Here is a 27,952-nt window from a genome sequence, read left to right as displayed (position 1 = left end):
AGGGAAAAAGCGGTCTCAATGGACGGATGCCTCGAGACGATAAAGGTCGGACGAGCGGTCTTGCGTGTGATCAGGCTGAGGAAATATCGTGAGAAGGTCGAGGGCAAACGTGAAAGACGTCTCGAGCTGTATGGAGTTGCTGCGGATGTAGGCAGACAGGTATCTAGATGCTTTTGAAGTGGTATAGCCAAAAGCCTTGGGTTGAGGTATGCGGATGTCCTCAAAGCCGGAAAGATGAGGGTTGGTGCAGCGGTGGGGGGATGCAATGCTTGAAAAGAGAAGAGAAGAGTAGAAAGAGGTCGAGAGAGGGAGACGAACGATGGAGACGAAGATGCTGGAGACGACTCTCTTTGAATCCGAATGCAGGTTGTAGCGCGACGGGTGGCTGTGCGCAAAGATGAAGAAAGACGGCAAGACGAGAAGGATGAAAGATGCAAAGGAGAGCAGGTGCAATGTAGCTCGCAGACCAGGTTGAGCTTGACGACGCTGTGGTATCAACAACAGACAGCTACCAGGAGATGATCCACGAGAGCGCCAAACTACCGCGAAAACAACTGGTCGTCGACGAAGAGGGAAGGAAGCGCACGAGGTGGAGAGGTTGGGGGATGATGAGGTGGTGGTGGAAACGCGAAGAAGGAGCACGACGAGGAGGATGGTTAAGGTGAGAGCTCAACGATGAGAGAGCAAGTGACCTGGAAATGAAACGGAAAGCAAAGAGGCGGTATAGGTGGGATGTGAACGATCAACGGGCACTCGCTACAAAGCCAGGCAGGCAGGCAGAGAGAACGTCAGCCTCAGCATCAACAAACAGACAGGCAGTCAGTCACACAGAATGTCGTCCTTTTCAGTTCAGAAAGAACATTGAAAGAAACAAAATAAGAAAATTAAGAAATTAAAATAAAACAATAACAAATCCGACAGAGAGAGAATAGACTGATGGCCAGCCCAACGTCACACAGCATTTGGCACCCCATCACACCTTGAGCAACGTGCGTATGCGGCCGGCATGGTGGCTCTGGGTCCTACGCGCAGCCTCGAGGGTGTGAGGTATCAATGAATTCGTGATGTGGATGTGTTCGTTGTCGGGAAAGTGACTTCGCTCAAGACAAAGCTGAGGGTGAGCCGAGACAGGCAAGGACCTGCCGATAGTCGAGAAAAGTGACAGAGAGCTGACAGTAGTAGCTTCCACCGAGGGTCAAGCTTGAGACAGAACAAGCGAGTCCAGTCCAGATCCCACGGGACAGACGCATCGGATGAGACGGCGAAAGAACGCGACAGCAGAGAGCCCGTGTGTAGGGACCCTTTGGTCAGGAGAAAGAGGCGACAAGGGTCATTGCCAGCAATGCTGCAGAGGCGGCGGCGGCGGCGGTCGCGGCAGCATCGGCGTCATTCACAAACAGATGCGAAGCTTGACCATGAGAGATCACATCTTCACGTTCACATCACAATCCAAATCCCAAGGCGATGAGGGCGGAAACGCGCGGACGGACGCTTCTTTTCTCGTTTTCTCGCCTTCGGATGTGATGTCGGAAAAGAAGGGAAAGGGAGGAGAATGAAGAAAGCAGACCAAATAAAAACAAAAACCAAAACACGGCATACCGTAAACACAGCAAGCACGATCATGCACACCGCACAGACGCAAGCGCCTGTCACCGAACCCAAGCGAGCAAAGCATGGCCATGATGCGGTGCGGTGCGATGCGGTGCAGTGACAGATGCGAGACGAGGCGAGGCGGCGAGGCGTTGAAAAGCCTCAGCAGCCGCAGGGGAGACTGTCTTTGAACAAGTCTTGTCGCATCGAGCATGCTTCAGAACCTTCTAAGCAATTATTGACGGGCAAAGCTGGACTTGGCAAGGAATGGTAGAAGCGGAGCGGAACACTGCAAAGCGAGCGAGAACCGAGAACCAAGCTCACAACCAAACACAAGCAAGCCAACCAAGCAGGCACAGACAGAAGGCTAGCAGCCCTTGCATCTCTAGTGTCGTCCACTGCGTAGCCTTGCGCATGCTTTCGAGGCCGAGCGGAGACGGGACGAGAGCTAAAGAAAGGTCTCAGCCTCGTACTGCTGCTCACGGTCACACCCTGATCTTCGCAGCTTTTCTGCCCACTCTATCGCTTGTATGACAGACGCAAATTCGCGTACACGATCCCGCATGGGAAGCCCAAACGTCACAACACTGAAGCAGCAGCAGCAATTTACCAACGCCCAAAACCTGTATTGCTGCAGAAATTGACCTCTTTTGGTTCATCACAAAAACACAAAAAAAAACGAAAACTCGAAGTTCAAAGCTGCAGCTTCCAGCATGATTTCCGAGAGAAAGAACGAAAAGCACCGTTCAGCCACGCCATGGGAGCGGAGCGGAGCCTCGAATCTGCGCGTGCTGCCTGCACCTTTACCGGCCTGCTCCAACGACACTTCAGACCCTCCTTGTGGACAAAGATCAATGCGCAAACAAATGGCGGGTCTCGACGACGACAGGCAGTTGTACAGGGTACAAACTGCAGTGTGCATGTTGTTGTGACCTGGCCCACTCGACATCCACGCCTCCCCGCACGCTGGACAGCTCGATCCTGTACGAAATCCATTGTAGAAATCTTTGATCGATTTTCAAACAAACCCCAACTCTTGTGCGTCGGTGCTTCGGCGCTGCGCTGTGAGCAACCCCTTCTCCGCCATGTTCTCCGAACATGGACTCCCTCAAGCGCCACCGCTCACAGTCCCTGTTGGCCTGCCGACGAAACAAGAGCACGTTCGTGGTACGTGCTGGTGCTCGTCCCGCTGCGTCGCCTTCTGTATACGATGTGAGCAAGGCGGGCTTTTTTCTTTTTTGTCTCTTGTTCAGCCGAAGCGCAAGCCGGCATGTAGACGCAGGTGATTCATTTCGCCTGTAGAAGGCGGCCATCGTCTGCCATATTCGCCAAAAGGCTGCGTTGCTTCCTCGCAAAAAGCAAGACGCCAGAGACCTTGCCTATCGAAACACCGCCCGCACAATTCGTTGTGGCCCGGTTTTTATGTATCCGTCTCTGCGAACGAACGCGCGATCCAACTCTGCAAAAGGGTTCATGCCGTTCCTGATCGTCGTCAAGCACTTGTGTCTGCACCCTCTCGTTGCTACGTCATACGCAAAGGCTTTGGCATGTTGCAAGGCGATCTTGGGGGACGCGACGACTCGTATGCGGAACGTTCTGATTTGGATGTTAGCCGCCATCGCGGGAACACTGTCTCAGTCAATGCTAGGAGACGATCCCATCCGCAATGCTCTTGCTCGGTTCGCTGACGGTGCTCTCAAGGCGTACAAAGGAAGAGTGGGTACGGCTTCAAGCTGGAAAGGCGCAAAACAGGAGTATGACGGTCCCGCTTGCGATCCACGCTCTCTCCCCGCATTGCGAGCAATGGGTGCGGGCTTGCGAGCTCCAGCTTCGAGTCTCAAAAGAAGCGAGCCGGGTTGAAACGTCGCCTTGATGCTCGCATGGGAAACAAATGGATCGAGCGTGTGTTGTCTCCTAAGATCACATGCACGCCCGAGTCCGGCTGCAAATTTGCTCCCCTCTCTAAAGTCACATTTCCCCCTTTTTTCATTAATTTATTTCCAACCAAAAAAAGCTCCATTCGCCTCTTCCGCCGTCGATCTGGTATCTTTGTCCTATCGGATCCAGCTTTTTGGAGCCGACATCAGGCTGCTTACACCAGGGTCTCGACCTTTTCTTTTCTCTTCATTGCAATCCGCTGATCGAGGCAATGCGCATGTCTTTGCAAGCAGGCCTCTCGCATAGGTGCATTCTCGAAGGGAAAAATATGGTGTTGCACTCGATCGCGATGATTTCAGGGTCCAAGATGGCCATGGATTTTTCCGCGAATTTTGCCGAGGCTGTCAAGCAGAGACGCGCATCCCGCGAAGCCGTCACGTGGACCCTTGGCTGGCCGGTCGGGCTCTCCGGAATTTTGGTGTCGCGGTGGCTGACCTTCCTAGAGAGAACCGCCTTCGCCGCATGAGCCGTCGCTTCTCGTGATGACAGGCGCTTGAGCATGAATGCTCGTCCGTTGCTCCTTTCTTTTAACAATAGGTTGGGTTCGTCACCTCGGCTGTTCTTGGCATCTGGCGGAGGGGTCGGTCTTTGTCTTCCTCGGAAGAGCACGTCGAAACAAACTGGAAAAATGGGCACGATCAATTGGGGTCTCAAATTGCCACCAAAAGAAAAACATAAGCTTCCAAGCTAAGGAGATCACGACAAACAACAAAGATAGTCGTCTAGCTTCCACAGTCCATCTTCAGGAGCCCATGTATTTTGCGTTGCGCAATGACATCCGCAATCCAGCCGTGCGCTGCTCGAAAACGGCGCCTACGAGCTGGTTCTACGAGCGGGCTTCGCAGAACGAGAACATTTGTTAGACCGCAAAATTAACACCAGATACCCCTGCCATTCAAGATTCATAGTCAGCAGCAAGGTCGCGATCCTAAACCGTCACAGATGGTCGAATCGCGACTCCCAAGGCGATTTTTGCGTCACGCTGCATGACTCCCATAACCAAAGTTCCATGGCTTCTGAAATTCACGCACGACTTTGGTCTTGCCATCGGGCTGACTCTGAGCGCGGAAGAACGTGTCGGTCGACAGACACGACTTTTGCAGGAACACCACAGAACCCAGAGAGCGTCGAGCGTCGAGCGTCGAGCGTCGTGTGGCCTGATCGCATTCCCCGCCCATTCCAGTCGACTTCTGACATACAGGACCGAGCCACTGACGCAGAGACGGACACTCCCAACTCCACCCTTGAACGCATTTTCCAACTGCAACTTGACGTCCTAATTCCCCCGCTTGAGTCACATGCCGCCGGACCGAAAGTCATTCGTCCACATCCTTTCCTCTCCAGCGCGTCAACCTGTCTGGTCTAAATTCACCCGATTCAGGGCCCTCGTACTTCGACTCCTGTTGCGAGATAGGCGTAGATTGTAAGCAACGCATCCTTTGTGCGGGGCAAGGACTTTCTGCCTGCCTGCCTGCCTGCCTGCCGGACTCGCTTTGGCGCGCCTTTGCGACATACTATTAATATCGAACTTAGCTCCACGAAGCGCTCAAGGATGGTCCTCGGCTAGGCTATATACCCTTTGCCAAGCCAACCCTGACGCCGTTTTTAGGACACTTCGATTCCCGCAGATCTGGGGCTCTGCAGGGCTTCTCACCTTCATGCGGAATCTGGTGAGAACGTGAGTGAGAGAAAATCTGCCCCTTAGCAGCCGCTGCGTACGTTAGCGAATCTGGGGCCAAAAGAAGGCAGGCTGTTGCAGGCTTGAATCCGACGCGCATCTACTGTCAGATCCACCATCGCCCAGTTACGCTCGCACTTCCCTCACTCTACGATTGCAAGGAACAGGGAGACCAGCTCGTCGCTGCAGCCAGTCCATCAACAATCGCGCTGTCGTCTCTCATGCCTCTGTAGCCACTACCTGGACATTGAGCATCATGACGCAAGACAACCGAAAGGGGAATCCCGGCTTCTTCTCGGTGTTGTTGGGACGCGGTACTGCCGATCTCAAAGGCGAGACTCAGGCCGGCGACGAGAAGCGTCCATTCAACGAGGGTCGAGCTACAACTGTAGTGCCGAGCTCACGTCCATCAGCAGCATCGAGACCATACGAGCAACCTAAATCTTCCTTTGCCGTCGACTCGCGAGCATCGTTGAGAACATCGACGATACAAGACCCAAGTCGCAGTTCTGCTCATCGTGACAGCACTGCATTCCGTCCAGAGCAAGCCAGTCGCAAGCAGTATGAACCGCTGCCCACGCCATCAAGGACCGATGCCCAATCTGCCGTACCTTCCATGCGTCCACCCCGCGTCCGGCGATCTGTAGATGCCCCAGAAGCACAAGACTCGAAAGACAAGAGCGAAGCCTGCGCGCCAGCCCGCTCCCCGCGAAAAGTCGCTTTCAACACCCCCACGCACTCGCTCCGCAATGGCAGAGCTGGCTTCTCACGGCGGGAGGAGGCAGGCAGCAGTTCCGATTCGTCCTATCAACCTCCTGCACGCAAGATGGTGCCCAGACCCAGCAAGCCCAAGCACACGCGGAACACATCCAGAAACGAGCCCGAAGAACGCACCTGGAGCTCCTCTTCAGCCACTTTGCAGGACAAGGACGAGCCTCGATCACGGTCGGCCAAGAAGAGCCGACCTGGAAAGAGAGGCAACTATCCGCTGACCAATGGCTCGCAAAGCGGTGGGTTTGAGGCTGTGCGTGTATCTGGACCTGACCGCGTCATCATCGTACCGACTGCCTCTGGGACGACCGCGACGATGACGGAAGCCCAGCCTCAGGCAGGGAGGCAGTATCTGCCATTGACGTCGACGGGTTCGCAGAGACGACGAGGATCCGTGCCGAATGCGCAAATACAAATGCAGCCTCCTCCGAAGCCTAAGCACACTTCTCAGGATGTCAGCCGAGCGGTGTCAAGGCCGGCTGACGTGCAGCGAGACAAATCGAATCGTGGCCGCCAAAGCAACGTCGGGGCAGAGGGCGAGATCAAGGCTGATAGGGAGCTCAGCAGGTCGCAGAGCCGCCCGGTCAAGGTGGCTGCGCGCACTTCGACATCGATCCGACCGATGCCGCCTATGCCGGATCTTCCGGCAACGACGGTGCTGTCGCAGAACATGGCCAGAGCGCGTGCTGGCCAGCGGAACGCGATCAGCTCGTACAGCGCCACTCCCAACGGGCTTCAGCATGCCACGGGCACCATGCCACAGTTGCACGAACGACCTGCCAATGCTCGAACGAAGGTGCAGCGGGCATGACATCTTAACCGCTTTGAATTCGGCACTTCTCACGGACAATGCAATTTAGGACAGTCTCTTCGTTCGCGACGTCGTCTCAAGCTGCGTTGTGTATGTGACCAGCAGGGAATTTTGAGTCAATTCAACAACTGGTGGCAATGCCAGCGATGCCGGCGAGCTTTGTGAACACGAAGCCTTCTCCAACCTCGACGGTGAGAGAAGCGCTCAGTTGCACCGTGCACAAAGGGTGCTGTCGAGCATACAATTGAGCTTGTCTTTGTGTGTCGAACTCGATTTGACTCTGTGCATTCAGCAAGACGGTAGAGGCTCAGCATCTCAGCATCCTCAGCATCTCGACATGTCGAAGCAAGAGGCGACCAGGCCATTTCCAAAGTTGATCAGTGACGTGCAGCAGCAAAAATTGACTGCAACACGTCTGTCGCGTTGAGTGCTGCTGAGACACTCATCTGGGACACGGCCCGACGAGAGGGACACAGAGAGAGACAGAGCGCTAGCCAGGTAGAAGTTGTGAGCAACGCGATTTCAGTGACCGCGCCGAGGCGGACACGCTCTCTCGCCTTTTAATTTCCTTTTTTGAAGTTCGTGTCGTGCCAATTCGTCTAGGCGTGCACCCGCATCCGCATCCGCATTTTCACAGCGTGCGTTCTCGACCATCCATCCATTCGACCATCCTTGTTTCCTTACCACGCTTCTCCTCGCCATCCACCTCTTTGATTTTCCTCCACTGCACCTATTCGCGCCGTATCGGATCACTTGCCGCCAACGCGTATCGCCCTTGGTTCTCTCGCCGTCGACTCAGCAGCACGAGCAAGCGTCGTGGAAACAGCACTTCGGACGCGCCGAAAGCCTCGTTTCTGGACTTGCGCACCCTGACATCCTTCGAGCTCGGGCTCTTTGCCATTGCGGTCGCTTTCCAGCTCACTTGCTGATCCCAATCCCACACAGGCTGCAGTCCCTCTGTTTGATCACCACCACCACCATCCTTCCGGCGTTCGCTCCGTAGCATCACCGTCATGTTCTACAGCGACGTTATCCTCGCCAAGCGTGGCCCGCTAGCCCGTGTCTGGCTGGCCGCGCACTGGGAACGCAAGCTCAGCAAGACCCAGTTTCTCCAGACCAGCATCGAAAAGAGCGTCAGTGCCATCATGGGCCAAGAGGTCGTCCCGATGGCTCTCCGTCTTTCCGGTCAGCTGCTGCTCGGTGTCGTGCGCATCTACTCGCGTAAGGCCAAGTACCTGCTAGAGGACTGCAACGAAGCACTTCTCAAGATCAAGATGGCTTTCCGCTCCGGGGCCGTGGACATGACCAGCGATCAGCTCAACGTTTCGCGAAACGCCATCACCCTCCCAGATATTCGAACCGACCTCGACATTTTGCTGCCAGATCAGGCCATGAACGACTACGACATCGACTTTGAGAAGCTAGCTGCCAGAAAAGCCAAGAAGCTCGCCGACAACCCCACTGCCTATACTGCCCGCGCCGCCGACATCACCCTCCCCACCGTAGACTACAGTGCATTTGACGATACCTTTGATGTGTCTTCCGGCATCGACGGCATTGCTTCACAGGACTTCGACCCAGATGGCGGACTGGACCTCGGTCTCGAAGACGATCTGCCCGAGATCGGGGGCCGCAGAAATGAAGCCGGTCAGCTGGTGGATGAGAACGGTGACCCGCTTCCCGCGGACGACTCGCTCAGCATCGGTGTAGGTCGAGACGCTCCTAGTGAAGCTGGTCGTCAGTCGGTCGCGTCGATGCTTAACCTTGGCATGGACAACGACATCACTCTCGGCTCGGCAGGCGGCTCGCAGGCACCGAGTGTCGGCATGCCCGACTTTGACCTTGGTGGCGATGGACTCGATCTCGGACTGGACAACGAAGGGCTCGACCTCGGGCTTGACGCTCCCATGGATCTCGACAGGCAAGTGACGCCTCCTCCCGGTGACAACAGCATGGCGCTCGCCATGGCCGATATGACGCCTACTACAGCAGCTCGTATCCGTGATGCTGCCCAGCAGAGACAACAGGATGAGGCAGCCACCAGACAGGCCAAGGCACGCAAGCAGATTGTCGATGCCCGCACCGAGCTTCCCGATACCCAGCTCGGAGGTCTTAGCCAAGGACTCAGCCAAGGCGCGGGAGGCCAGACCGCCGACCTCGCTGACATCTTGACCGAAGAGCGTTATCTGCCTCGATCGCGCGCCTACCTCCGCCTGCTCACCATCCGCGAAGACCCCTTTTCGCACTTTATGCCGTTTGCCGACCCTTCCAACAAGGACAAGAGCTCACAGTTCATCGGACCTGCTGGGCTTGCGTCTGAGTTGAGCGAACTGTTCACGTTCGACCTTGGCGCCATGCGACGTCGTCGTGCTGCGGCACTGCCCGACGACGACGGTCCCAACAAGCGTGCCAGGCTTGGCGAGGACGACGACGAGATGGGCGTCGCTCGCCGTGCGCAGGGCCAGCGCGACTCAGTCGGGTTTGGGGATATGGACGTCGACCAGTCTGGATTCGACTTTAGCATGGGAGACGAAGGCGGGTTCGACGTACCCGCTGCGGGCAGCCTTGATCTTGGGGACGACGGCCTGCGCCGATCCTCGCGCAAGTCGCGCGCCGAGCTGGAAGCCGATGGGGAGGGCGATGTGACGGGTCGTTTGCCTGCGCTCTCACGCATGTCTACACCGGAAGCCGACGATGGCGGACTCGACTCACTCGCCGTGAGCTCCACCAACCCTCTGGCTCTCTTCGACGTGCGACCGAATGAAGAATCGTCTGCAGCGGCAGCGACGGGGCTGGGAGGCGAAGAAGCCGCGTCTCAATTGCGTGCATCCGAAGACGCCGAAGCCTCGACGAAGGGGTGGGCCAAGAGCACCGTGCGTGCACTGCGCGTCGTTCGCTCGCAACTCTCTGCCACTGCTACAGAGGACGAAGAGACAGCAACACCGTCCCGCTTCGTAGAGATCGATGCCGAGACGGAGGAGAAGAAGCTGTCGTTCCAGAAGATCTCGACCAACGCCTCGCGCCGTGCTGCTGCCAGTTTCTTCTTCGAGATGCTCGTACTGGGCACAAAGGACTGCGTCAAGCTGCAGCAGGACGATGCGTACGGCGATATCAAGGTCACTGCTAAGGACAAGCTGTGGAACGCTTCCGCGGCTGCTACGCAGGTCTCGCAGGCTGCGCCTAGTGCGGCGTAGGTGAGGCAGCATCGCGTCTCTTTTCCTCAATCATTCTCTGTCCTCTTTGTGACCTCATGTATGCGTAGGTTTTTTTTTGCACTTTCTCTCGTTCCAGTCGATGAATCGTATACTTTGTTGTTGTGATACCATGATCAAGACGTTCTCAACACAGTGAGCTAAGAGTTCGGATTGCAAGTAGGCAGCAGCGGTGTGGGGCTTTGGACAGTCTAGGACGAGGGCTTGTGTTCCGACTGAGCCCATTTTTTCAGCATCTCCTTCTTCTCAAACGGCTCCACACCGGCGGTGACCCTGAACCCGGCACTGAGCGAGCTCCAGTCCAGATTAGCACCACCGATAGCTCTCGCCGAGACCATGTGCTGTCGAGCCAGCTCGATGATCGGTAGAGGACAGTCGACCGACTCACCCAACTTGATAATGTGCGAGGCATCCTTGATACCGCCATCGAGCGTGAAGCCGTTCTCACCCTTGAAGTTGCTTTCCAGGATCTTCTTGCCATAACCCAACGCCGAAGGGGCGGGGTAAAACTCTTGGAGCCACTCAAAGACTCGATCGCTGCCCACGCCCGTCTTGTCGGCGAGCGTCATGGTTTCCGAGAGCATCTCGATCGTGGAGACGATGATCGAGTTGCCGATGAGTTTGAAGCTGGCGGCGCGTTCCGGGTTGGAGCCGAAGTCCATGATTTTGCGGCCCATGGCGGGGACGAGGAACTGGGAGGCAAACTTCTTCGAGTTGTACGGACCTGCTACGGCAAAGACGAGTTTGGCGTCGGCCGCCATGGGAGGCGGGCCGAAGGCGGGTGCGGCGACGAAATGACGTTTGGGGAGCGCCGAGATCTTGCGTTCGAGCTTACCCGTCGTGGCCGGGTAGAGCGTGCTCGTGTCGATAAGAAGCGTAGAGAAGCCGCTCGAGATGCGTTCCTGCGTATGCTTACCCACACGCTTCTCCTCGGCCTGCAGGAGCTCGTCGTAGATCTGCTCGGCTGCTTCGTCGTCCGACAAGCTGGTGAAGATGAGATCGCAGCGTGAACCGATCGCCTCGACCGAGTCGACAGCCTTGGCGAGGCCGTCAAGCTCCTTCTCGAGAGCCTGCGCCTTGGATGTGGTGCGGTTGTACACGAGGAGGGGAGGCAGAGGCGGCGACATTTCGCGCATGTGCTTGGCCAGGTTGGCAGCCATCTTGACCCCCATGTTTCCCAAACCAATCCATCCGACCTGGTGCTGAGGATGAGGAGTGCTTGGCGTGCTGTAAGGGATGTTGATGTTGGCGGCAACAGCGGCGCTGCCGAGATGCGATTGGGATGCCATGCTGGAGATCAAGTCTTCGAGAAGAGCGATGGTGGTTGTTGTTGCGGAAAGTGAAAATGAGAAAGAATGGAAGAAAAGGCGCAGCAGCAGCTTCTTTGTTGCAGAGTCTTGTGCTCCACCTTGAACGGCGGCGCATCTTCGGCGAAGAGCTTCACAATGACGCTGCTGCGCGTGTCCAGCCTAATTGCTTACGCACGAGCCAGCCCGCCTATCGCTTCAAATTCCTCTTATATCAATTGAATCGGGCCCCGATGCGCTCTGTTCAGGTTTGCGGCCTCTTTGACGCACGCGCACACCCTTGGCCTGCAAGACCTCCTGTCAATCAACCTCACCATCTCTCCCGTCACACTTTGGTTGCAACATCGTCTAACACCGTGCAGCACACGCTTACATTCTCCGGACGGCGACAGTAGCTGCGCACGTATACAACCAACATGTCGGGCTGGACCACCGTTTGGGTGTTCCTCATCGCTGCCGGCGCGAGCAGCGCTGTTTGGGTCACCACGCCCAAGGGACCAAATCAAGTGTGAGTTCGCGATCATCTTCACCCAAACACACACAGCCAGTGCCTCTCTACACTACTTAAGGCACCGTACTGCTCACTGACATCGAACTTCTCCTTGCTCTGCTCGGCCGTTCTTACAGTCTGATCCGCACATCGGTAGTACTCGCTTTGACCTGCATGTACCTCATGTGGTTCATCATCTACATGGCACAATTACATCCCATCGTCAGTGAGTATCATCTCTGCATTCCGTTGTGCGCACTCCAGCCGCAAGGTCTGCTGACATCTTCGCCCCACTGCGCCACATCCACACAACAGAACCAAAGCGAAGCGACGTCCGATTCCTCGAACACTAATTGTCGCTTGCCAAGCACCAGCCTCATACGACTTCGATCAAGAACGCATTCTTCCACCGCTCGCATCCCGCGGCAAAGCGCAGGATTGCTGCATTGTACATTATCTCACCGTCCCTCCATCGCACATATCGGTTCTCACAACGATGATCGCCTCCACCACAGACAGTTGCCGCGCACCATACGACCGGTTGCTGGTCTCACTGAGAGATTCAATTGCTTAGGATTCCGAAGCAGTATCATCTGAATCGAGGCTCGATCCGAAGTCGCTCCCACGCTCGCACATGGCGGGCTGTGGTCGCTCTGAAAAGTCCAAGTGCAGAAGCAGCCGCTTGCCATCGATCAGCGTATCAAACACCCCGCCCCAGTGCATTTCACCAAAGGCGTTCCTGTCCAATGTCATGTAGACGCCGGTCTCGTCCATCTGTAGACTGCTGCATTGTCGGTACGAATCACGTGTGGATCGATTCGACTCGCAGTATACAGAGACAGGGGGTGGGTTTCCCTCTGCATCCGCATCCGCATCCGCCGACGCTGATTCCGCTTTCGCGTTGCCGTCACCCTCTTGAGGCAGGTCTGCTTGTTGTGCAGCCCCGTCTGACATGCTTCCTGATGACGACGATGAACCCTTGAGCTGCGTCTGCGTCTCATGCGCTTGTCCCAGATCAAGAACGAAGGCGCGATCATTGACAACGACGGCCTTACCTTCGTGAACTGTAAGCTGTGCATCTCCGAGCGTCTCCCACATGCGCGGATTGTTCCATCCCAAATCCGACAGGTCCTCATCAACTCCGCCGACGATGCGCTCCTGATAGTACTCCTCCAAGTTTTGAAACTCGATCTCCACAAACAGGTCCGGTGGCTTGCTGGGATCTCGGAAGAACTTTTTGTAGTCTCTGACCAACAACACCGTCCCTTGGCCGAGGATGAGCAGCGTCTTTGTCTTGAGATCCGGATGCACCGCAGACCAGATCTGGTACGGCGTCATGGTCAACTGAGCCCAATTCATGCTATTCGGACCTGCCTGCCACAGGCTGGGAGGCGCTCTTACCAGCTGCTGTCGTACAAAGGCGGTTTGAGGGCATACGTCAGAGAACTCGTACTCTTCGAGACGCCACGTTGACGGAGGTGGTTGACCGGCGGCGAAATGCTGTCCCATATTCCACACCATGCGACTGGTACGCCGCGAAAATACCGAGACAGATTTGGCGCCGAGTCCGTTGAGGAAGACGAACTCGTCGTCAAAGTCAATGTAGTTGATGTTGCCCCCGCGATGCGGCGAGTCGCGGAAATCAATCGTTTCAACCAGCTCCTGCTGCGGCACGTTCCAGATGAGGATGAAGCCATCCTGGCTCGCAGCACACAGGTACGGAAACTGGAAGCGATACGCTCGAATCGGGCGTGTCGAGCTGAGAACGGTAAAGCGCTGATAGTGACCGCGATCAGGAGGTCGTCCGAGATCTGGTATCAGATTTTCGCGACGCCATACTTCAAAGTGACCGATCCCTGGGCGGTCGAAGATCATCCAACCGCGCGAGAACTCAAGATGTGGGTTGGGTCTGGTTGCTGTTCTCGCAATGTGCCAGAGAAGCGTGTTGGTGGAATGGTCAAACACTTGGATGCCGCCGTTTTGGCCCGTGACGATGTACGTTCTTTCTTCTGGATCGATCTTGCATCTCCAGACGCCTGCACCGCACGTATCTTCGTGAAGTACACGGCGGCGCGGCAGCAAGTACGGTGGCATTTCCAAGGCCTCCGACCGATCCTCGTCAGAGCCCCGACAGGATGGTGTCTGTGATGGTTCTGCAAGACCGTGCTGATCCTTGGCCGACCAATTGCATTCGAGGCGCCACAGCTGACAGCACAACAAGCGCCATGTGTCGCAGTTGTCAAAGTACTCTGTGGTGTTTCTGGACCGATAGCGCTGAATTGTGGCCTGCAACAGATCCTGAGACGCAGCTCGCTCGCTAGAGGGATCATGTTCTTGCAGCACCGTGGCCACGACCCTGATACCGCTCGATCGTTCCTCAGCTATGCGTTCTACCTGACAGTATCCTAGTCTCATAGCGAGTTGACGCCAGAGGGTCTCGTCGGTGCAGATGGCGTTCCAAACGGTGCTGACACGAGCACATCGCGACAGTGCCGGTGGCTCGAGGAAGCTGAGCAGGTATGTAAAGGTTTCTGGGGGTAGGACAGTGCTTGGGTCCTTCAGAAGCGCCATTCTGCCCAAAGATGGAAGGATGCGAGGTTGCTTTCGAGGCGGCTGGTGGCTGTTAGTCGAGCCGAAGCTCATGCTCGGGTCTTATAGCTGGCAATTAGCGATGGTAGGGACGACATCGGTAAGTCGGCTTCGGTCCGGTCGAGTCTCGATGCTTCCGTAAGCGTCACGTCGTGAAGCCGAGTCTTCGAACTATGCGATGGTCAGAAGTCGAACCCAACCGACAGTGTGACTGTTTCGCCTGATTGGATCGTTGGACTGCGGAACAAGGGAGAGAAGAGCACGATCGGAAGGAAGGCCCATGCGTTTTCAACACTGCGCTGCTGTGCTGCTGAAATTTCAAAGCTCGTTTCGAGTCGGATGAGCCGCCAACCTCCACACGCTCGACTTTGGTGTGACTTTTAGTGGTGAACTCTTTGATCGCCCCTCTGTTCTCGACCATCACCCTCTGCACCCTCTTACTCCATCGTGAATCGAGACAGGAATCCAGTCTAGCGCTTCAAGGGAATTCCCCCCCCCCCCCCTGCTCTGGAACGGAATGCCCAGCCTTTGAACCTACACCTACCACTGCATCGGCTCTTGACGCCGCTTAGAACGTCAATCGCCATCGAACGGCAAAGCAGTAACAGCAGTAGTTGAGCTAGAGCATGCAATGCACGTCTACCTACAGGATGCGCCGCGCGTGATCGCTCTCGTCTCGGATGACATCGAAACGTCCCACACTGCGCAATTCCCGGAAAAGCCCCCTTCGGCAACCGCCATTCTCGTCTCGACCCAAGCCACACAAACAGCAGCAGCATCTGACAAGACCGCCGCCCTTGCGGGTTCTACCGCAGCTAATGCGCCTTCAGCTGCCAAGGCCGTCGTGGAGGTAGTCAAAGAGCACGAGATCGATGGTCTGGCACTACAGAGACTCACCACCAAGTCAATACACGGATGTCTCGGCCTCATCAATGTCGGCCAGGATCTCTTCGTGGCTGTCGTCACAGCAGCCCAAGAGGTGGGTGCGATCAGACCAGGTGAGACCGTCATGCGCATCACGGGTGTATCGTTCTTCTGCGTCAATCGCTCTACTTGGGACGATATGCTCATCTCGGATGCTCCAGGGTCGCAACCAGAAACATACGACTCGTACGGCCCAGGCCACGAAGGCGCTGTTACCCAGCCCAGCGTATACGAGCACCCGTGCACTAGCCTCAAAAAGCTGTTGAGCACAGGCACCTTCTATTTTGCACAAGGCGGTACCTTCGATCTTTCCACACGACTCGACAAGCGTCTCGCGGCTGCCACACGCTTACAAGAGCATGACATCTCGCAGTACGACGGTCGCTTTGTGTGGAACAACTACATGATCGAGCCGCTGATCAGCTTTCGCGACCGTCTCGAACGAGCAGATCGCATCAGGATCGACCAAGGCTGCTTCCTGCTGTTAGCGATTCAAGGCTTCGTGGGCGCATTTGCAGTGCCACTTTCTTCGACGGGGGCCGCGACTATATCTGCTGGCGCAGCCTCATTGACAACAGACCCAGTCAGCACAGGCACTCTTGCTTTGATAAGTCGTCTCAGCTGGAAGAGGGCAGGCACGCGCTTCAACACGCGTGGAGTCGACGATGATGGAAACGTTGCCAACTTTGTCGAAACTGAGACCCTTTTCAGCGATGGAAACGTCACTTTCACTTACGTCCAAGTCCGTGGCTCCGTCCCTCTATTCTGGGAGCAACAGGGTCTGCAGGCCTTCAACGCCAAGATTCAGATCACCCGCTCGCGCGGTGCCTCACAGCCAGCGTTCGATCGTCACTTTGCCGACCTCATCTCGCACTACTCTCGTGTCCATGCGATCAATCTGCTCGGCACGCGCGACGCAGAGACCGTCCTCACTTCGGCGTATGCAGAACACATGCGACACAGCACAGCCGAAAACATCGCCGTTCCTCCCACTGACGAGTCTACCTCTTCACGAGGTGACTTTGTCGCAGATGACGGCTCCGAGCGCATCGGCTTGACCAACTTCGACTTCCATACCGTTTCGCGCAACACCGGTGGCATCGACGGCGTCCGCAGCGAGCTTCGCTACCTCGGTCCTGTGCAGCTCAAGCGAAAGGCATTTGGCTACTCGCTCATCGACACCGCCACTGGCCAAGTGCTTCGGCGCCAGAAAGGTATCTTTCGAATCAACTGCCTTGACTGCCTCGACCGAACCAACGTCGTCGAAGACATGCTCTCGCGCTCCATGCTCGACACGTTCTTCGACGCCGCTGCCAATCGCGACCCAGCTTATCAGGCGTTCCAGGACCCCAATCATCCGCTCTGGGTTTCGCATCGCGTGCTGTGGGCCGAAAACGGCGACGCACTCTCCAAGATCTATGCCGGAACCGGAGCGCTCAACTCGAGTTTCACCCGAAGCGGCAAGAAGACGCTCGGCGGTCTGCTCAGCGACGCAGCAAAGAGTGCAGGCCGCATGTACATCAACAATTTCCAGGACAAGAGCAAGCAAAATGTCATCGATGCGCTGCTCGGCAACATGGCTAATCAGAAGCCCGTCACGGTTTTTGATCCCGTGCTCGACAGTGTCACAGCAGAACTCAATTCTCGTGTCGACGAGTACTCGTCCAGCCGTGATATTTCCATCTTTGCGGGCACGTACAACCTCAACGGCAAAGCACCGGGCGAGTCGCTCATCCCTTGGCTGTTCCCTGATGGCGAGGACCAGGAGTCTGACATCTTTGTCATTGCCTTTCAAGAGATCGTACAGCTGACGCCGCAGCAGATCCTCATGACCGATCCGGACAAGATCCGCATCTGGGAGGCCAAGATCATGGAGACGATCGCGCGAAGACGAAGCGCCCGCTCCCGCTACATTCTGCTCCGAAGCGAACAGCTCGTCGGAACCGCGCTCGTGATTCTGATCAAGCAGGAGCTAGTCAACGATGTGCGGCTCGTAGAAGCGGCCACGCGCAAAACGGGTCTCAAGGGCATGAGCGGCAACAAGGGTGGTGTCGCGATCCGCATGGACTACTACGATACTTCGATCTGCTTTGTCACAGCTCACTTTGCCGCAGGACATTCCGCGTGGGAAGAAAGGAACGCCGACTACTGGACCATCACCAGAGGTCTGTCGTTTGCTCGAGGCAAGACGATTAGCCATCACGATCACGTCATCTGGCTCGGCGACTTTAACTACCGCATCGACTTGACCAACGATGCTGTACGCTCCATGGCAGCACGTCAAGACCTCGCTGGACTTTATGCGCGAGACCAGCTGCGTCGCAGCAAAGATGCAGGCGAAGTGTTCCCGGGCTACGAAGAAGGGCCCATCACGTTCGCGCCTACGTACAAGTACGACAATGGCTCGGATCAGTACGATTCATCCGAGAAGCAGCGCATCCCGGCGTGGACCGATCGCATCCTGTATCGCGGACTGGGGCTGCGGCAGCTGAGCTACTCTCGCGCCGAGCTGAGGACAAGTGACCATCGGCCCGTGTATGCCGCCTTTGTCGGACCGGTGCGCATTGTAGACCAACCCAAGCGGGAAGCGATACGGAAAGAGTTGCTGCAGGAGAAGAAAGTGACCAACGGGCTCGCTGGCGGCGGAGGCGACGTGTCAGACTCAGGCTCGGATGACGAGAGTCTGCCGGATCCTTCGGATGCACACCAGCAGTGGTGGAACCAGGAGCAGTCCGGAGAAGAAGACTCGTCGAGCAGCGAGGGTGGCGGCGAGGAGGTGTCGAGGTCTTCAAATCCTTTCCGCAGACGCGATGCAGAAGGTCGAGAGTCGAGGCAGATGTCTCCCTCCCCCGCTAGCAAGGCACGAGCTAAGAGTCTGCTGCTCGGTAACAAGGGAGATGGGGACGGCGCTGCAGTGCGGGTCAAGTCGATGCCTGCGTCTCCAACCATTGCGTCAGTAGTCACCGACGATGCTTCGACTCAAGCGGGCCATTATTTGCGCAAGACGATATCGACATCGCCGACAATCGACAGAAGGATCGCTTCGGGCCCGGCGGCGCTGGCGTCCAACGGAAGATCCGGTCCGCCTCCCATCCCGACCAAGCCCTCGGCGGTGGCGAACAGCACGAGTGGTAGCATCGCGACCTCTACGGCACCTCCACCACCGGACTTGCCGAAGAGACCTGGTATGAGTTCGCGATCCGGCTCCTATTCGTCTACCAAGTCGAAGAAGAGTCTCTTGGAAGATAGCGACTGATGTGTATTACGCCAGCTGAACTTGGAAAGAAAGGACGTCCAACAGGGCCATACCAGTGTCTGGCCTTACAGTGTATGTCGGCATTCCACAGACGGCGGACGAAACGATCATGTGGTTTGGGGGTTTCGATTTGAGTCTGTGAGAGATTATTGTCCAGCGTCATATACTTCGGCATTGCCACTCATGTCCTTATACTGTGAATTGGGAGTGGAGTCAGCGGATAGAGAGGGGGTCAAAGTGGGCGAGATGTCAGCAAATGGACGTGGTCTGGGTGGATGATCGGCAGAGGACATACTTCTTGAATCGACATGTTGGCGATGGAGACGTTGGAAGCCTGTTTTGCAGCCAAGCAAGAAAGACATTATCAGCTTCAGAGCGGTGGTATGGCGAGCTCATCGATACCTTGTATACTTACGACTTCGACGGAGGACCTAGCTTTCGCCTTGAGCCTCTGTTGCACCTGGCCCTCTTTGGAGAGCTCCAACACATGCACCAGATCAGCCTGGTCCTTGTCGGCGATCAGCACGCAGAGCGCATTCCACTTTGCATCCTGTCCGTCTACCTGCGCCTTCTCGTCTCCCTTGATCAGCTTTCTATGGTATTCCAGGACGTCCGTTTCCGATCCGAACTGGACGGACGAGGGTTGGACGAGCTGGACGAGGCTGTACAGACCGCACTCTTCGCGAGGCCCTTCGCCGCTGTTGATCTCGTCGATAAAGTCGCTAGATCGGATGTGGTTGAGCACCGTTTGGCCGTCGGTGCTCGAGCCAGAGAGCGTGTAGAGGGCTACGTGTTCCGACATTATTGCGCGATGAATGCAGGGTAGATGGAGAGCGGTAAGGACGGGCGAGGCGGGTTAGCAGCTTTGGCTTGGCTCGTTCGCGGTTGCATGCGGACCGGATTTTTTGCGCTCTCCGCCTCCACATGTACGGAAATCGGCTGCGATGGCATCCAAATCGGGAAGCGATCTCGTCATAGCTTCACCTCAACCTGTCCTTGCACCATCAACTGCACGGCTCTATTGGGGTACATGGCAGTTATCCTCTAGAGAGAAGGTCCAGAACGAAGGAAAAGACCGCGGCTAGAATCTTGGCCAACGCTGCAACTGCTGCAACCACGAAACCCTTACCGTGACTTTTTCCGTTGGGCTGCACGAAACGTCACGCCGTGTTGGACGCGCCATATCAAATACTGCCTTTTCGCCCTGACGTCGGTCTTCTCTCTGCATCCAAAGTTGCGCCTCTCTACTCTCGATTGGGCTGCCAAAAACGTCTCCTGCGTCACAGACATATCCTGCTATACTGTTTCCGAGTGTTCCCATCCTCGATGGTGTACTGACGAGCACATGCCGCTCGCTTGGAAGAAATGTTTGCGGCGTCACTGAGGCGCGAGGTTACGCTTGGCCGAACTCTAACTTCAACATTCTGACTAACACCTCTCGCCCCTACCGCGCTTCACAAGAGGTTGGCACAGCTCAACAGATTCTGAAATGGTCTTCGTTGAGACCTGGTCTGTGGTTGTAGAAGGCGCATGGCGCACAGTGTATCGTTGAACACAGAACAATCCTCAATGACGCTCGCTGGTGGACGGCAACAAACAGATTCTGAAACACAGGCGGCGCAGTGGAGCCTCTTTGACCGGTCCCTTGTCCAAGTACTCTACTGTCCTATGCTGCTGCGTGCTGCCGGACAGAGTCTGCACTATGGGAAGGCATCGTCTTTCCACAAATGGTCTTTCCTGGTTGTCCCGTCCTTGGAACCTACCTTCTTCTCCTCCATACCACCGGCTGGTCTCGCTCCCTCCTCTTTCTTCTTCTTTGTGGCTCTCGCAACCTTTCTTTTCTCTCTAACGGCATATCCTGATCCTGGCGATCGTCGAAGGAACCGTTTCTTTTCCTACCCTTTCTCTCCAGGCACGCTCCTTTGGTTCCATCTTGTTCAAGGTCTCGGCTGGTCTCGTAGCACATCATACACTCTCTTTTCAACACGTTCTCTTGACTCGATAGAATAGAGGCCGGTCGTAAGTCTCATAGATTGGGAGGGTTGTCGACGCTCGAAGAGTAAGGTGCTGACGATCTTTTTACCTGTTTCAAACATAGCTCATCGCTACGACTTCCGCAAGCACTTTCGCCATCGACCACCGCTCTGGACAGATTACAGCATCAAGTAACTCGGGCTCTTCAATCACTCCTACTTGAGCATCTCACGAAGCCATCAATCTGAGAAGCCACCAATCTTAGCCCAACAAACTATCTTTGGCCAGCCATGAAGAAGTTCTCCGCACAATTCCTCACTCTCCTCCTCGTCCTCCTGACCATCGGAGCCTTTGACTTTCACACGCTGCTCGGGCACATTCACAGCAGTCATGGAAGCGTAGAGACCAGCCCTTGGCCCAGTGCATATGCTGCACCTGTCTACGCAGCCACAGGGGCCTCAACGACGAGGACGCCCTCCAGGAAGCCTCGAGTCGGCATTGTTGTCAAGTCCGGATCAGGCTCTAGCCTCAAGACCAGTACCGCTCCTCTCAACACCATCACCACTGGTGGTTCGGCCTTCGAGAGTCCCGATGGTCGAGTGGGGATGAAGGTGCAGCTCAAGCGGCTCGAACACAATCAGGACGGTAATCCGCTCATGGTAAGTTGTGTGCGAGTCCGAACGTCTATAGTCGCAGCGTATTGTTACTGACATCGTCGATTGACGGGTGTTTTTATTGGTTAAACAGCTCTATCAGCGACACATCAATCGAGCAAACTCGAAGCTTGCATCGATCCTAGGCCGGAGCGGGCCTACATCTGCCGAGATGCAGCAGGCACTGGAACGACGCAAAACGAGCATCCTTGCACGTCGCGAGCTGCTGGCCACGCGCGGAAGCCAGCGAGCCAGCAACCCGCGCCAGGGCTACACGACCCACCCCAAGTCCGGCGGAGACATGCAGCGCCGCTTCCTCTCGAGCATCATGGACGACCTCTTCGGGCGCACGGGCCTCGAAGGCGGGTCCAAGGCCAAGTCTACTCTCCAGCAAGTGGCTTCGACAGGTTACTCTGAAGTGGACCTGGTCGCGTCACAGTCGGACAACCTCACGCTTGCCTCGGCGCCGACGGCGGTGCAGAGCTTGGGGCTCGACATCGAATCGAACGACATTGGCTACGTCGCAACGATCAAGATTGGCTCGCAGAACCAGACGTTCCGGATGCTCATCGATAGCGGGTCGGCGGACACGTGGGTGCCCAGCACTGGCTGCGGTGCCTGCGGCAGCACACACACCCAGCTCGGCGGCTCGACCTCGGACACGTACAAGTCGCTCTCCACCTCGTTTACCATCACGTACGGCACAGGCGATGTCTCGGGCCACCTCGTCACGGACGACGTGGCGATCGCCGGGCTGGCGCTGACCAATTACACGTTTGCCGTGACGACGCAGGAGTCGGCCGATTTCGCAGGCGACACGGTGCCCTTTGACGGGCTCATGGGTCTTGCTCGCAGCGAGCTGTCCAACGCGGGGCAGCCGACGCCGATCGATGCGCTGTATAACGAAGGCCGGGTGCAGGCGCCTGTGATGGGGTACCATTTGGGCCGCGTAGCGGACGGGTACAACGACGGCGAGGTGACGTTTGGCGGTGTGGACCCGGCCAAGTATACCGGCAACATTACCGAGATCGACAACGTGTCGTCCAAGGGGTTTTGGGAGGCGGATATCGGCGCTGTTACCGTGGGCGGCAAGGATCTTGGGCTCAAGGGTAGGACGGCGATCCTGGACACAGGCACAACGCTGATCGTAGCCCCGCAGGAGGACGCAGACGCGCTGCACGCCAAGATCCAGGGCAGCAAGTCGGATGGCCAAGGCGGCTACACGATCCCGTGCACCACAACCTCGCAGGTCGCCTTCACGTTCGGCGGCAAGGTCTTCCCCATCGACACGCGCGACATGCTCTTCCTGCCCGCAGACTCGAACAACCTCGAGGGCGACTGCGTCAGCTCGGTCTCGGCGGGCAACGTAGGCCAGAACAACGAATGGCTCGTCGGCGCCACTTTCCTCAAGAACGTCTACTTTGCCACAAACACAAAGGCCAACAAGATCGGTTTGGCCAAACTCAACACCACCGACACTTCGGCTGCTACCACTAGCAAAAACAACGCCAACTCGACAATCATCAGCTCGACTTCCGAGTAGAATCCCCCCCCCCCCCCCTCCCCTTTTTCCCTCTTCCCCAACTTCCTGCTCCTCAAGCAACACCTCAGCTCTCTCAACCTCTGGACCTGCTCGTGGGGCACCAACGTCAGACCTCGACACAAACGCACACGGGCAGCTCGAAGAAACAGAATTGTAATGCGGATTGGGGAGTCAAAACGATTGTCTGTGTGTGTGCGGGGTGCCAGTGTCGAACTGGCCCCAAACGAATGTGCTGCGATACTGAAGGAATGCTGTGAAAGTTCTGAATGAGTGTGTGTGTGTGCGTGCGTGGTCTGTGGGCGTCGAGCTCTGCGTCTCGACCCCTGTGCTGAGCATAGGGAGTCCGCTTATCTATACACCTTGGGAGGGGCTGCGAGCCAGTGTCCTCCAGCGTTCTTCTCCGCGTGCTTCCAGCCCTTGGCGGTGTACCCAAGAGCAGGCGAGAACTCGGCATACTGGAACGCATTCGACGCATACCCTTCCGGAGTCGCCGGTTCATGCTGATAGTCGTGGCGGTAGCGGACCACGTCGTGCGTCGCCTCCGGTGCTGCTGCTGATGCTGAGGCATCAAACGTGGTATGCACGATATGGTGATGCTCTGCATTCGATCCGACGAGCGTCGTATCTTGCGAACTGTCGCCGTGGCTGGGCATGTGTTTTTCTATGTATCGCTCCGGGACGTTGGCCGACGAGGTGGGGAAAGGCGCCTGTCGCGCGTCCTTCTGCGGCGGCTGGTGTTGCGACTCGGCGGCATGGTCGCCGCCCTCCTTGTCTTCCCGCATGAAATCTGGCAGCGGCAGCTCTCGGATCCAGATACAGCACGCGAATCCGACCACCACCACAGGCATAAATGCATAGAACCCCTTTTGGAGCCCGTCGGCGTACATCTGGCGCACCTGATCGCGAATCGGTTCCGGCAAGCTCTTGATCCTCTCGACATACCCGAGCACCGTTGGACCGGTCAATCCCAATTGCGCCGCTTCAGGCACCGAGCCCAGCTTGTCGCTCACACTCGCCGTCAGCAGCGACGTGGTGATTGCGATCCCCCAGATAGCGCCAAACGAGCGGAAGAAGGCATAGGTCGCCGTGGCGGTCTCAAGCTCCTCGACGGGCAAGCTCGCTTGGATCGGAGGCAGCGTGATGGCAAACAAGATCCCCACTCCGATACCCGCGACGATCTGCGCAACAATGAGCTCCCACTCAGACGTGTTGGTTTGGAAGCGCGTCATCCAGCCGAATCCACCGGCGGTGAAGGACCAGCCGATGAAGGTCAGGTCCTTGTATTTGCCCGTCATGGCCATGGCGATGCCGGCGACGATGGCGAAGGGTGCGGTGGGGGCGGTGGCGGGGAAGGTCGAGACGGCCGATTTGAGCGGTTTCTGGTCCTTGATCGCTTGGAAGTAGATGGGCAGCGCGTAGATGGCTCCGTACGTGGCGATGCCGTGGAGGAAGGTCATGAGGAAGGCAGAGCATGCAGTGCGGTTGCTAAACAGCTTGAGAGGCAGCACGGGCTGCGTGCTCAGCGGGTTGGGTACAAACTCGATCAGCAGGAAAAGGAAGAACCCTGCCACACCAGCCACCATGGGTACCCAGATGTGCACGCTCGTCCATGGATACGAGATTCCTCCCTCGGTCACCGCGATGAGGATGCTGACGACACTGCCGAACAGCACCAGATTTCCGACCACGTCCATCTTTGCGAGCTTGGTCCTGAACGGCATCGAAGGGACGGGCAGATTCATGGTCACGATCAACATGAACATGGCGACGACTCCAATGGGGATGTTGAGCCAAAAGATCCAACGCCAGTCGTGATCGCTGAAATAGCCGCCCAGGACAGGAGCTGCGAACGAGGCTACCGCAAACACCAACCCGAAGATGCCGACAAAGAGACCACGTTCGCGCAGAGTGGTGATGTCGGAGATGGTGATCTCGCCGACCGCTTGGATGCCACCTCCTCCGAGACCCTGCACACCACGTCCGATGACAAGCACAAGGATACTGTTCGCGCAGCCGCACAAGATGCTCCCACCGATAAAGAGGACTACGGCAAACACGGTCGACCACCGCCGCCCGATCACGCACGACAGTCCACCGAAGAGCGGCTGAAAGGCCGTGACGGTGAGCAGGTACGAAGACGTCACCCAGCCACCGGCAATCGTCGACTCGGGCAAATCTTGGACGATGGAGGGCAAGGCGGTCGAGATCATTGTCATGTCGAGCGCTGTCAGCGTGACCGTGATGCAAAAGGCCAAGATGATCGTCCAGAACTTGAGCGTCTTTTTCCCTTGGGCGTCGTGCAACCCATACTCGAACAACCGCTTTCGAGCGATGCCGCCTTGCTCGTCATGCGTGTGGTCGACAGTGGTGTATTGACTCGGTGGCTCTATTTGAAGCTTGTAGTCTGGCTCGAAGAAGGCTGCTGATGGCTGCAGGGCTGATTGCTCCCAATAGTCTCGCTGTGGATGCTCGCCCTGGTCTCCAGCGTGGGAGTGCTGGTAGGCAGACGAGGCTAGAGAATTGCGACGCGATGGAACGAGTCGCGTGCGTGAAGACTGAGCTCGCAACACTTTCTCCTGCTCAGAGTCCCAAGGCTGATATGCAACGGTCGGGGAGTAGGAAAGGGGATCGAGTGGCTGTTGTGTTGGATGCATCTCGTAAGCTGGCTGCCCCATGGCGATGCTGTCACCGCCATGGTAACCGCTTGAAGGTGCAGGGGGATCGGCGTCATCAAAGCCGGCTAGGCCGAGGCCATAGGAACGACGCGAAGAGCGCTCCTCTGTGCCTTTGCTTTTGCTGCCTTGTGGATATGGGCTCGGGTGCTGCCCTTGTTGCTGACGTGCACCCCAATGTTGGGCTGACATGGTGATGAAAGTGGAATTTGAACTCTGGATGCTGAAAGAGGAATCAAAGCGCCAGTTGAGGATGATTCGGTCGTCTTTCTTTACAGGTATGCATTCAATTGTTGAGCTGTTCGGAGGAGAATCGAAAAGACCAGAAGAGCCAGCTTCTGATGAGGAGGGCGGATTGAGTGTCGATAGAGGAAGAAATCAGATGTGCTGTGGTGGATGGAGGTGTGGTACGACGCAAGTGACTGAGCGAGGCTTCGATGGTTACTACGTGCTGTGACAAACATAAACTCGAAAGAGGTTGCGTGAATGCGAAGCGAGTGAGTGCAGTGAGAAGTGTGGCGAAAAGAGAGGCTTGGGTTCAAGCTCTGTTACGTGACTTTTGCGATGCGCTTCAGCTGGAGCGGCTAGAGCAACCTAGATTGGTCTTGCAACCACTTGCAGTCGAAGAGAGCAGTGCTACCCTGCACAAACAGTCCCGACTGGTCTCGCTCTTGATTCGAGAGTAAACCAGCGGATGCTTCACGTGGGACGGGCCTCTGTTCACGCGTCCAGAACCCATCCGGCCAGAGCGGGAGTCTACGCCGAGATCGAGCGCCAATCTTACATGGCCTCCGGCAAGGCCTGCATGAATGGCTTGCAAACTGATACCAAGAAGTTTGGAGCTGCGTCCTAGACGAAGCGGAATGCTGCATGGGGAACCAGCGGGCATCATAAGCGGGAAGAGGGAGGGTGAGGCAAGGGAGTTGGCCGTACTGTAGTTTATTTTTTTTTCTGTTCAGGAGCTGGGGAATGTCGAGTACAGCAGCAGCAGCAGGACAGCGGCGCGACACTGAGTTGAGCTGTCAAAAAAAAAGCTGATCGACGCCATTCTCCTCATGTGACAGCTCATGCTCGCAGAATCGAAATTGCCGAGCCGGGTACTGTACCACAACGTGGGCCTTCTAGCAGTGACGGCAAACAAGAGGCCATGATCGTGATCGACTCGCTTGCTGACTGGACTGGTCCAATCTCTTACCGAATGCAAGTTGCCGAAATTGAGAGCACGGCACAGCAAGAAGAATGAGAAACTTTGCCATCAAGACGGCCAAGACGGCTTGATACTCTTGCACAATGTGTCTCGAGCTGAGACGAGACTGCCTTCGACACGGGCAGTCGCTTCGAAAACGTGCAGCCATTCGACGAAAGCTGAGCAGGTCGAGACTGGGAGGTTCTCGTAGCTCTTCTTATGGTCAGTGAGACCAGCAACGTCGAGAAGGCGTGCAACGAGTCTCACTCGCTTTTTACAGCACAACAGCCAGCCAAGTCCAACCCCCTGACAGCCCCTCATTTTGCTACAGTGGGCGGGCGGGGGCTCTGGATTTTCTTAGAGGTATGTACACCGCGTCTGGCCTCGTGTCCAAAATCGCAAAACCCATGCAGACGCACAAACTGCTAAGCGAGCTGTGAACATTCCAGTCGATCCTCTCATGCCCGGTCTCGTTCACAGCCTCAGTGTGGTGCTCTCGTTGTGCTATCTCTCTGCACCCCCCGCGTTTTCTCTCCAGTCTGGACGCTGCGGCAACTACCGAGCTTCAAGTGGTGCACGCGTCTCTCTTCTTGCTCCTCCGCACATTCGCTTCCCGACTCTTTGCCTTGGCTGCCTTGTTGTGGACGCGACGCCCAGCCAACACTTCCGACAAGCGGTTGGTGAATCAACACCGTTGAACGAATGGGCAAGTTTCGACGTAGGGGTCAGTGGCTGGAATGTGCACCCCCCCACCTGGTCGGTCAAAGGGTCGTGCCGCCGGCTTCGTCTCGCCAGCGTGCTCTAGATGATTTGCGCAATCGACAGTGTATAGAGCGTGCTGATGTCAGGGTGGCTAGTCGGCTTTCAGCCTGCCTTTGCATGATGCATACGTGTTGGATGTAAACCAACCCCTTCGCAAGTGCACGGCCTGGCCTGGTGTTTTTCTGTTCGCTAAGTCTGCACTACCTCCTCTGAACGCTGGCTAGCTCGACGTCACGCAGGCCTGCCAAGTTGTGCAGCTGTTATTTTGAGTATAGACAGCGATATCTGGAGCAGACACAGACGGCTCATGCAGAAACCCTTCTCAAGCGAGCCTACATCCTCATCTCCAAGTCTTGACCTTTAGAAGAGATCACGGTTTCGCTCAAACTTGCCTCTCCTCCCTCCATCATCAAGACCCTCTCGTTTCACTTCATCATAGGAGCGCTCTTTGGTTGTCGGTACCAACGAGCTCAGCTTCCGCCTCTGCCACCACTTTTCCAGCTCTTTCGCTTCCACTCTCGCCTACCTGCTTTCATCGTTATCGGCATCATCAACCTGTCCAAAACACCTAGCGTCGCGAGATTCAACACGCGACA

General features: G+C 56.5%; 9 protein-coding genes across 9 annotated transcripts; 5 read left to right on the top strand and 4 right to left on the bottom strand.

The window, feature by feature from the left end:
- Positions 1-5,462: 5,462 nt before the first annotated feature.
- EX895_005244 (uncharacterized protein) lies at positions 5,463-6,788 on the top strand (the record flags this gene model as incomplete). Its single annotated transcript, XM_029885837.1, has 1 exon — positions 5,463-6,788. The coding sequence occupies one exon, from the start codon at positions 5,463-5,465 to the stop codon at positions 6,786-6,788; it is 1,326 nt and encodes a 441-aa protein (XP_029737689.1).
- Positions 6,789-7,801: 1,013 nt separating this feature from the next.
- EX895_005243 (uncharacterized protein) lies at positions 7,802-9,982 on the top strand (the record flags this gene model as incomplete). Its single annotated transcript, XM_029885836.1, has 1 exon — positions 7,802-9,982. One exon carries the CDS (start codon positions 7,802-7,804, stop codon positions 9,980-9,982), a length of 2,181 nt encoding a protein of 726 aa, XP_029737688.1.
- Positions 9,983-10,191: 209 nt separating this feature from the next.
- On the bottom strand, positions 10,192-11,289 carry EX895_005242 (uncharacterized protein; the record flags this gene model as incomplete). The annotated part of the gene is made up of 1 exon (XM_029885835.1): positions 10,192-11,289. One exon carries the CDS (start codon positions 11,287-11,289, stop codon positions 10,192-10,194), a length of 1,098 nt encoding a protein of 365 aa, XP_029737687.1.
- Positions 11,290-11,723: 434 nt separating this feature from the next.
- On the top strand, positions 11,724-12,150 carry EX895_005241 (uncharacterized protein; the record flags this gene model as incomplete). Its single annotated transcript, XM_029885834.1, has 3 exons — positions 11,724-11,815; positions 11,935-12,023; positions 12,113-12,150. 3 exons carry the CDS (start codon positions 11,724-11,726, stop codon positions 12,148-12,150), a joined length of 219 nt encoding a protein of 72 aa, XP_029737686.1.
- A 217-nt stretch (positions 12,151-12,367) lies between these two features.
- EX895_005240 (uncharacterized protein) lies at positions 12,368-14,368 on the bottom strand (the record flags this gene model as incomplete). The annotated part of the gene is made up of 1 exon (XM_029885833.1): positions 12,368-14,368. The coding sequence occupies one exon, from the start codon at positions 14,366-14,368 to the stop codon at positions 12,368-12,370; it is 2,001 nt and encodes a 666-aa protein (XP_029737685.1).
- Positions 14,369-15,017: 649 nt separating this feature from the next.
- EX895_005239 (uncharacterized protein) lies at positions 15,018-18,566 on the top strand (the record flags this gene model as incomplete). The annotated part of the gene is made up of 1 exon (XM_029885832.1): positions 15,018-18,566. One exon carries the CDS (start codon positions 15,018-15,020, stop codon positions 18,564-18,566), a length of 3,549 nt encoding a protein of 1,182 aa, XP_029737684.1.
- A 146-nt stretch (positions 18,567-18,712) lies between these two features.
- On the bottom strand, positions 18,713-19,368 carry EX895_005238 (uncharacterized protein; the record flags this gene model as incomplete). The annotated part of the gene is made up of 3 exons (XM_029885831.1): positions 18,713-18,760; positions 18,862-18,900; positions 18,982-19,368. 3 exons carry the CDS (start codon positions 19,366-19,368, stop codon positions 18,713-18,715), a joined length of 474 nt encoding a protein of 157 aa, XP_029737683.1.
- Positions 19,369-20,830: 1,462 nt separating this feature from the next.
- On the top strand, positions 20,831-22,736 carry EX895_005237 (uncharacterized protein; the record flags this gene model as incomplete). The annotated part of the gene is made up of 2 exons (XM_029885830.1): positions 20,831-21,199; positions 21,288-22,736. The coding sequence occupies 2 exons, from the start codon at positions 20,831-20,833 to the stop codon at positions 22,734-22,736; spliced, it is 1,818 nt and encodes a 605-aa protein (XP_029737682.1).
- Positions 22,737-23,083: 347 nt separating this feature from the next.
- Positions 23,084-25,600, bottom strand: EX895_005236 (uncharacterized protein; the record flags this gene model as incomplete). The annotated part of the gene is made up of 1 exon (XM_029885829.1): positions 23,084-25,600. The coding sequence occupies one exon, from the start codon at positions 25,598-25,600 to the stop codon at positions 23,084-23,086; it is 2,517 nt and encodes an 838-aa protein (XP_029737681.1).
- Positions 25,601-27,952: the final 2,352 nt, after the last annotated feature.

Source organism: Sporisorium graminicola, chromosome SGRAM_6 (genome assembly GCF_005498985.1).
Source record: "Sporisorium graminicola strain CBS 10092 chromosome SGRAM_6, whole genome shotgun sequence".
Lineage (NCBI taxonomy): Eukaryota > Fungi > Basidiomycota > Ustilaginomycetes > Ustilaginales > Ustilaginaceae > Sporisorium > Sporisorium graminicola.
The sequence above is the reverse complement of the archived record's forward strand: the minus strand, read 5'-3'. Positions and strand labels throughout refer to the sequence as shown.